Consider the following 9,669-nt stretch of genomic DNA (forward strand, 5'->3'; position numbering starts at 1 on the left):
TTAGCCCACAAACGGTTATTAGATAAATGTCTGTGGAATTTTTTAAAGAAGTTCTGTGTTCCCATGATTTGCCACATTATGATTGTCTTAATTTGTCAAATGTGTTGCCCCGAGATGAAACACCTTGAGATACTTGACATTGGGTGGAACAAAGCCTCCCAGGCGGCCACCCCAAGGTGCCATAATAGACCGTAGTCTGTACTAAGCCACAACCAAGTCTGCCATTCAAATGCTGTATAAAATGCATTGATGTAAAGTTATAGCTTGGCCTATGGTTGGTTGTTGATGAATGATGAGTGCACAGCCTGGTCTGCCTGGTAGGCTCAGCTGAGGGCTGAAAAGTTCCATAGGCACCTGAGACAAGCTGTGCCTCCTCTGACCTTAATGCACATGATGAAAATGAAAGAATCAACACACTAGCCTCAGATAATCCAAATTTGGTCATGATTTTAAAAACATCAGAAGAAGAAGAAGAAGAAGAAACATCAGAAATATGCCTTACAATGTTAAAGCAAATCCACTCTATCCAGTTTGCGACTAGGTGTTACTGTCAAGAGAGATTAACTCTTAAATTAATGGGATTAAAATGTAATTGAATCCCACTTGGCTGAACGGTAAACAAGCACACTCAATCAATGAGAATGATAAAAGCTTAGACATGTCAAAAAGACGAGATAGAAGCTGGACTTTGGTCCTCCACATGTGAGGCCGTCCCTGCGTCTGGCTCAAAGTTCAGGTCACGCAGACAGTTTCAGTGTTGCCTCTGGGAGTGTGTTTGTGTTCCCCCCTCAGTCGCTGAGCTCTCAACTCTGTTCACACTGAGCGCTGTCTGAGCCACAGGATGACCCGTTGGGCCCTTCTCGCTCCCCTCCTGCTCCTGCTGGGCCTGTTCACCCACAGTGCAGTCAGTCAAGAGGCGGAGGACCCAGCCACAGCATCACCACCATCACCACCGCAAGGCCAGGCCTCCGATGGCGCGCAGGCGGAGGACGAGGAGTGGGGACTAAACTCCCTCAGAGGCAGCTTTGAGTCAGTCGGCGGCTACTTTGACTCGATGCTGGAGTTCATGGGCGGACGTGATGGGGTGTGCCAATACCGCTGTCGCTATGGTAAGTCAGGGAAATGGATGAGTAAGCATTGTGCAGTGTGGTTTAGGGTTAGGGTAATACTGACATTGACCTTCCATCAGCCAGTGTGTTACTACTGATATTTCAGAATTGGTCTTAACTGAAAGGAGGAAAAGTATTGCAGTTTCACCTTAACGCTGATTACATGCAGGGGAAACATCTGCCACTGCTGGTAACCCACATGAAAGAGCTCTTCAAGTGTAGGTCTTTTGGGGAGGCTTTAGGCGTCCTGTGCTCCAGTTGATGCTGTTTCCCCCCCGATAACGTTTAAGTTCTTGGGGACAGCGCTAAATACTTTATCTGTTTTTGAATCTATACATATAGATCATAACGTGGTTACAGTCTGGAAATTGCATGTATGGGACAACAATACAACAATGTAGACCCAAATATAATAATGCTCTGATACTTAACAGATAGGATTTACTTCTTCTTGCACTTATTACCTTTGTTATCATATCGAAGAGGGCCCGGAAATGGACTGTGACCCCGGCGTGATAGGAGAGGTGTCACGCAGTGACGAATATGATGTGAATGGATATGAGCCAAACGAGTAACCTTTGTTTCTCTATGTGCAAACATGGATCTACTTTTAAATCCACATGGTTGTCAACAGTCCGGCACATTTCCACTGGCCTGTTGTGAAACATGACCTACACCTGATGTTATACTTTGCCTCCCCTCTCAGGTAAAGCGCCTCTTCCTCGTCCCGGCTACCAGATGCCCGAACCTGATGGATGTAGCTCTTACTTCTTTGGTCTTCCTGTTCCAGATGGGGTATGCTTCTTCTGTCTATTCAGGACAAATGATATAAAAAGCTGAATCCGCATGCCTAAAGGACTGCACAAAAATGACTGGTGTGGGGAGTTTGACTTTTTAAAAAGCAAGACCCTCCCCAGAGTTATAAATATTTGCTTTAGATCCTCTCCTCGACTTCAAGAAAAATCCTGCTCATGTCTTCAAACCCTGGTGCCGATCCGCCCTAATATCTCAACTTAGCCCTGCTTTCAAGCTGAACATGTTAATGGAACAATATTTTTTCCAAGCCCAAAATTGCACATGTGGAATTAACAATTGTCAAAATTACGGAAAACATAACAAATGGCACGTCCCGTTTATCAGACATTCGAGCTGCTGTCTATTTTTGAACGAAGAGCTACTAAATGAACAGTTAATACCACTGACACTGAATAAGCGGGCGGGGGCACTGAGGTTCTTTGCACTGTAATGTTTCCGCTTCACCGATTGGCAGAACAGGTTGGGTTGGGATACGTTTAACTTTATGGTAGTTCTGTTATGACGCTTACTGAAGTGAAAGGCTTGCGAAAACATGGCCTGCTCAGAAATATTCAATCCCGACTAAATATTAAGATCCATTTTTCTCAGTAACTGTCATTATGCTTCTGCCAGCTACTCGTTAACTGTGAAGTGTAAAATAAAGCCCCAATGCAAAGTCATGATTTTTGTCTCTCTGCATATGTCAAAACACACCTTTATGGATCATGGCAGACACAAAAGGTTGTTTTTTTTTTGGGATGTAACTATTTTTTAAGTAATTCTTCTAAATATCACAATAAAAAGATGAGATAAAATATAAATCTGGGGCAAGAAACTATAAAGACCCAGCACGTGCTCTCTCAAAACAATCAGACTACCCTCCCTTCAACAAAACAAAACGTAAATAATATATAACCGCCATTTTCTGACCCCCCCCCCTTCAAATAATTTTCATAATAATGTCCAGAGAAGTCTATATTTGGCTGAATAATGGATTCAGCTAACCACCTGTGCACACAAACACATTCATCCCCTCTGTTGTGTGCCAGATGGACATGGGCATCCCTGCCATGACCAAGTGCTGCAATCAGCTGGACATGTGTTACGACACCTGCGGCTCCAACAAGTACCGCTGCGACTCCAAGTTCCGCTGGTGCCTCCACAGCATCTGTTCCGACCTCAAGAAGAGCCTTGGCTTCGTGTCAAAAGTTGAAGGTCAGTAACCTTTTTAACCTTTATTTCATCCAGGGCGGGGTTACTGAGCCCATCCCCATTTCCCAGCACCATCCTGCCTCAACAGCTGGAATAAAATCAGAACTGATTTGGGTACAGGCTTTACTTGCATTCAGTACGTGCTACTGTGGGAGTTGACATTACATTGAGCAAGTATGTGACAGCTGAAAATGGTGTCATGGTGACCAGTTGTGATACTTATAAGTATTTTTACTTACTTAAAAATTGGGATTGGATTGGAAAAGTTCACTGCTGCTCTGGGGATCCGAGTCAGTGGCCTTTCAGAAGCTATCACGTTTTAAAAGTGATGAATGTGGGCTTAATGTAATGTGTAAAACCCTTGTGAAGGGATCCAAATGTCCCAAACAGTTAGGCTCATATTTGAAAGAAAATGTCCTTAAGATCTCAATACATACGATTCAAATGTCAAATACCGTTATTTCAATGGAATGAACTGTAGGCTGAGCACATCTCAGATTACAGGTTGTCTTTTCTTTTTTGTACACACTGCTCTGCACTGACTGCCGTTCCTGTTTCCTCTCCTCAGCATGTGAAACGGTAGCAGACACCTTGTTCAACACAGTGTGGACTCTGGGCTGCAGACCCTACATGAACAGCCAGAGAGGGGCGTGCTTCTGTCAAGGAGAGGAGAAAGACGAACTTTAGATTCAAACATGAACCACTCTCCTATTTATAACAGTATCAACTGGAGCAACGGATCAGATGATGGCGCCCTGAGTTGTGGTGTTGCTGACTGCTGTGTGACTACTTGAGTAATTTATTTGGAAGCTCTTGTCCTGGTTTTGTCACTATTTTACTTCACAACAAAATTTGGATGCTGTACTAGTTTTATTCTAGAGGTGCTGTATTAGCACCAATAGTTTGTAATAGCATATGATTGTCATACTTAGTCTACTGTATGAATAAATGTTATTGACACATACATGAATGTAATCATTTCATTTCATGGTATACTACTGACAGCTTTCATTAAGTCCTCAGATCACTACATTGCATTCCATTTTATTAGAGTACTTGTTACAGATATCAGTTTAAGATGTAATGCTTAATTAATGAATTCATTAATGACAAATGGAGAGAAAGCTATGCTATTATTACCACCAGTGGAGCCATAGCTACAGTTACAAACACAAACTGATCCTAGTGTTTTTATGCAGTTTTTCCTCCACCAGGATTCAGTATTCCTCCAACAGAAAGGTATTCCTGGCAAGGTGGACAGGGCTTTGAAACAGCACTAGACCTTCATGTTGAGAAAAGATTATTGTAGTTTTAGTTTTAGTTGATTTAATAAGAAGCTATTGATTTTCAGAGGTACTGAACAGCTAACGAGGCATCCAAATAATTAAACAAAGGTTAAAGGTTCTGGTTGGTTGTGTCTCCGTTTACATCCGGCAGCATCTCTTCGTCAGGCTCAACTAGCCTGTGTTGTTTTCGCTGTCCTTAGTCTCCCTACGCTCTACTTTGAGCTCAGTGTTAACATGTGTTAGAGCTAATGTGTTCAGGGTTAACCTGATCAGAGTTGCCTTTAAAAAGACAACTCCACCGATTTAGCATTGCACTCGCATAACATTGTCGGACTCACAGTGGACATTTTAATTTTCATGAAAAGCATCAAAATCAATGCAGCAGAAGCAGAGACACCATCTTTGGGAAAGACTTCTTTACTCAGTATGGGAACAGCCATTAGTGGGTGAATGCAAAATACCAGGACCTGACAATTTTTAACCCTTTATGACTGAAAAATATATATTTCATCAACAAGTTATTTACTTATTTTGCTTCATCAAATATATACAGTACCTAGAGACAAAATAGAGAAAGAATAGAAACAGAGTTACAAAGTAGTGATATTCACAGAAATGTAGAGCTGAACTCGGAAAAACCTGTCTCAACGCAAACCGGCCATTAAATAGCACGAAAATATATTTTTGAAGACGATATCATGTATTTGTTAAGAGTTCGAGGACGATTCAGTACAAATCTGACAATGTGACTCAAATACTAAATGGTCCTGTAACACTATGAACTGCATGTGTAAATGCTGAATGTTAAACATGAGGTCCACATGGTCTGTGGTCTGGCGGGGCTCACGGCAGGTTCAGATTAAAGACCAAGTCCACTGATCTACGGAAAAAGGAGAAAACACTCACTAAACATGACAGGCACTCAATGCTGCTTACAAATATTTCCATTGAAATCATCATACAGTTCGCGAAGAGTTTAATTCAAAAACACTATCCATTTCAGACATTTTAGTTTCATTGTTGTGGCAATTTCATTCTATATCATTTCAATATGATTTCAGTCAGGAAGACAAAGATATTCTGTGATGTTTTGTTGGTTGGAGTTTCTGTTTACCCCTAGATAACTATACATAACACATGTTAAATGAGTATTATTACAAATGGGTACTATTATATATGGGTACCAGTTTCATTTCATTTGATGAGCAGAAACATTAATCAAAAGACGCACATTGTCAAACATCAGTGTTCTCACACATGAGCCTACTTACTTTAACCAGTCTGAGAGGTTAGACAGATGGCGGAGGGACTTTTTGCTTCGCCTTCTGGTTAAATGCTTCAAGCTGGGGGAAGAAAAAAAAAAAGTATATATATTCAATAATAGAAAATATCATATTCATCTGTAGCAGTGTCCGTATATGCCTCAAATGGTGATAAACCGTCAATGTATAAACAATGTATAATCAATTCATACAATTGTGTATAAAACATTTAAATATATTTAGGCACAGTACTGACAAAATATTAAAAATGTAAAAAAGTCTCAGAATCATTAAAAAAAACACACAGAAACGGGATCAGCTGTATCCAAAGCACCATCAGGCAGACCAAAGGTGACCCCAGCATCAGAAGATCAATACATCAAGCTTAGTTCCCTGAGAGATGGAAAAAGCATCACAGATAAAGAATTTGCTAAATATAGAACGCCAGACTCCAATCAGCAAAAGTCCTGTCAAAAGAAGGCTGTCTTGTCGTGGTCTCAGAGGACGCGTAGCAGTTTCTAAACCACTTCTCAGGAGGGGAAACAACGCCAGACACTCGGGGTGGGCTAAGAAGTACCAGCATTTTACGGTGGATGGCGAAAAGTCCTATTTACTGATGAATCCAAGTTTGAGATTTATGGCAGTAACAGACTGGTGTATGTAAGGAGACGGACAAGAGAGAGAATGATACCACAGTGTATCAAACCAACAGATGGTGGTGGGATTATTCAAGTCTGGGGGTTTTGCCAACTCTGGAGTCAGACACCTGCACCGAATCGACTACACCCCGACCAAGGAGAAGTACCACTCCATGCTGTACCCTCTGGTTTGCATCTTTGTGGAGAGGGATTCATACTACAGCAGGACAATGACCCCAAACACACCTCAAAGCTTTGCAAGAACTACTTGAAGACCAAAAAACCAAGGAGTCGTTACTGCTGTGGACTTTCCTCCATACTCAACCCCATTGAACTATTTATGGGGGGGGGGGGGGCACTTGAAGACTTTGAAGCCAAAACACTCTGTGACATCACAAGAAGCCCTTTGGAACATTGTCAAATCCTGCTGGGATAACATGGGTCACCAGGTTTGAAACAAACTTGTAGAGTCCATGCCAGCTGGAGGGCAGGCTGTCATTAAAGCAAAAAGGGGAACGTACCAAATACCAAGATTTCCTGAAATTCCTATACATTTTTCAAAGATTCAACTTTGCACCCACATTGTTGAGCTGATATTATCGTTTGTAATGAAATAAAATAGTATTACGTTCAAAACAAATGCAAAATAGAAGTATCCTGACTAGTGGTCTCAGGCTTTTGGACCGCTTGTACATGTATACAATTTTAGCTTGTAGACTAGATTCATTTGATTCAGCTATAGAGGACATATCCCAGTCAACACTATCCATCCATGTTGCAAACACAGTGATGTGTATGGACGGACTGTGGGCACATCTCCATTAAAAACATTTATCTTCTTTTCCAGTCCAACTCACCTCAAACAACAAACCATAATCATCACTGTAGGAAAGCACAGTCAACACAGCTTTTGAAGAGTAAAATTCAATCCCTTTCAGGTACCTAAACCAAAAATGTCCATTTTAAACAGATGGTCACCCTCATGATGCCGGGTTTTCAGCAGACGCGGAGCGGAACAGAAAAACGCACTCGTGTCTCTGAAGTTCTCCTATATACTAGCCGAGACAGGAGTGATTTCCTCAGTTAAGAAATTTGATAAAATGCTTCTACTCCTAGTCCTAAAAGTAGGACAAAATGTGTGTCACTGCAATAGCAGGAGTGATTTCCTACTCTGAGACTCGTGAGAAATACATGCCCGGCTCCACAAATGAAACGTATCACTTGCAAATTCAAAAGAAATCTGTCTTTGATATGTCCTGCTTACAAACGTTGAGACCAACGGGACAAAAACTTAACCTCCTAAAATGAGATGGATTAGGAAGCGGACTAAAACCAACCTTTTTCCTCAGGTTCGCCTTTATTTCCTCCTCTGTTGGCGGCGTTTTTTCCTCTTCTGGCTGCTCAGCTTCGGCGGCGTCTTCATTGCCCCGTGGAGCCTCCACCTTCTTCATGGAATCAACAATCTCTTTTGCTGCCATTCTCTGTTGCTTCCTTGTCTCTTTTTTCTTTTGCCACCGTAAACGGCGCTTCTTAAAGTACGTTTCTAACTTCCCCCTCCTCCTGCGGCCTTTTGTGAGTTGCTTTAGGCAGCTCTGAGTGGTCGGCTGCTTAGTGTTTATGACCTGCAGGCAGCGACGGCCTGATCCCATTTGGCCTTCACTTTTAGACAGGTCTGGATTCACGAAAAAGTCAACGTCAAGAGAATTGTGATGAGGGTAAAAAGCCATGTTAGGCTCCTCTACAGAGCCAGGAAAGTGATGGTAGGTGTTCTGTGGATAAGGATACTGTCTGGGATAAAGGGGGGGAGGGGTCGCACCCTGAGTGTATGTCCAGTAAGAATTTGAAGCAGCGTTGTAAGTGCCACTGTTGTAGGCATTGCACTGAGAGTACTGGGACAAACTGCAACCTGGAAATGTAGAAAAAGCAGCAGGGTGGGGGTGGGGAGGGGGAGGAGGATACGTTTGGTTTTGTGGATATGGATGTTGATAAGTGGAAGTTTCTTTGGAGTCTTTTCCGTCTTTGTCCCTGTCCCTGTGCCTCTGTGCTTCTTTGCTGTCCTGCTTGTCTCGGCATGTCAGTCCATCTCTGCTTCTGTCCCTCGAGCAGCGAGAGGGGCTGGGACTGACACTTCTAGAGGTCGACCTTGAGGAGGAGGAGGAGGAGGAGGAGGAGGAAGAGGAAGAGGAGGAGTAATGTCTGTGGGTGCCCTTCTGCCGACTCTCCTGCTCCTCTCTGCTGCCGTCATGCTTCTTCCCATACAGCCTCTCCTGAGTCCGGTCTGCTAATTTGCTCATCTCTTCCACTTCCAGGCTCAACCCCAGAGTTTTAAGAATGTTCTGGAGCTGTTCACGCTGCTCATCCGCCTTTGGTTTTTCCTCTTCTTCTTTCTTCTTCTTCTTCTTGACTGCCGAGGGAGACTTGGATCGACCGCTCGAGCCAAAACAGCGGTCTCGGCTGTCATTCCTCTTCTCGTCATCATCAGGTAGGGAGAGTCTCTCATTGGGGGATCTCTCTCGACTGGGCGGGTCAGTCTTCCTCTCCGCGCTGTTGGTCCGATTGTGGCCCGGCAGTGAGGCTCCACTGTTTGACCGCTGGCTCTGGCTCCTGAATGGCAGATCTGGCTTGTTCTCCACGGCAGGGGTCTGAATGTTCAGGAGGTCCTCATTTAAAGGAAGATCCTCACAGTCATTGTTGACAATCCTACTGAGCAAGTCCATGTCCACTCCTTTGTTGAGCACGCTGAGGAAGCGCTGGAACCCCTGGTTGACCCTGTTCTCCTCCTTGGCTGGTGAAGTAACGCTTCGGCTTGGGGGAAGTGGTGGGACATCAGGGGGCTGGTGGGAAAAAGAAACATTGCTTATTGTCAAAACATTCATTCGTCAGAATAGGAAGTTATAGCAACCAGACTACAATGTTTTCACTCTTGGTTCTTTCTCTACTTTGACGACTTAAAGACTTGCTTGTGAACCAGACAAATCTGTGAACTCATGTTTGCAGATGCATCTGGCCACCTTCCTCTACAGATCAGATCAGGCCAATCACAACGGTTTATCTAATGTGGCGTGGGTTCAAGAGTCGTTGAGGCATTTTCATAAACAACCAAGATGGCTGCCGCTGATGTGGAACGTTGTGAATCCGCTATCTGCGTCAGTATTAAAGAACTGGACGGCAGTTCACGTTACATACAAATGGTAAGTCAGAATCAGAATCTGTTTATTGCCAAGTAACATACATTACAAGGAATTTGCCGTGGTCTGAAGGTGCTATTGTTTTGACAACAATATGTAGAATATAAAAGGTAAAAGAAGAATAAAAATAAAAATAAGATAAGATAAATAACAAACAGTGCAGTGACCAAAGTGTTGGC

At 43.1% G+C, this 9,669-nt stretch overlaps 1 protein-coding gene and 1 long non-coding RNA gene across 2 annotated transcripts; one reads left to right on the forward strand and one right to left on the reverse strand.

The window, feature by feature from the left end:
• Positions 1-841: 841 nt before the first annotated feature.
• On the forward strand, positions 842-3,843 carry LOC139299917 (group XIIB secretory phospholipase A2-like protein). The gene is made up of 4 exons (XM_070922871.1): positions 842-1,109; positions 1,816-1,904; positions 2,954-3,119; positions 3,685-3,843. The coding sequence occupies exons 1-4, from the start codon at positions 842-844 to the stop codon at positions 3,801-3,803; spliced, it is 642 nt and encodes a 213-aa protein (XP_070778972.1). The 3' UTR covers positions 3,804-3,843.
• A 905-nt stretch (positions 3,844-4,748) lies between these two features.
• Positions 4,749-7,914, reverse strand: LOC139302889 (uncharacterized). Its single transcript, XR_011598932.1, has 3 exons — positions 7,640-7,914; positions 5,674-5,745; positions 4,749-5,282 (listed from the first exon to the last, which is right to left on the reverse strand). It is a non-coding gene; the product is annotated as an uncharacterized lncRNA (long non-coding RNA).
• Between the last annotated feature and the right edge of the window lie 1,755 nt (positions 7,915-9,669).

This window comes from Enoplosus armatus, chromosome 2 (genome assembly GCF_043641665.1).
Source record: "Enoplosus armatus isolate fEnoArm2 chromosome 2, fEnoArm2.hap1, whole genome shotgun sequence".
Lineage (NCBI taxonomy): Eukaryota > Metazoa > Chordata > Actinopteri > Centrarchiformes > Enoplosidae > Enoplosus > Enoplosus armatus.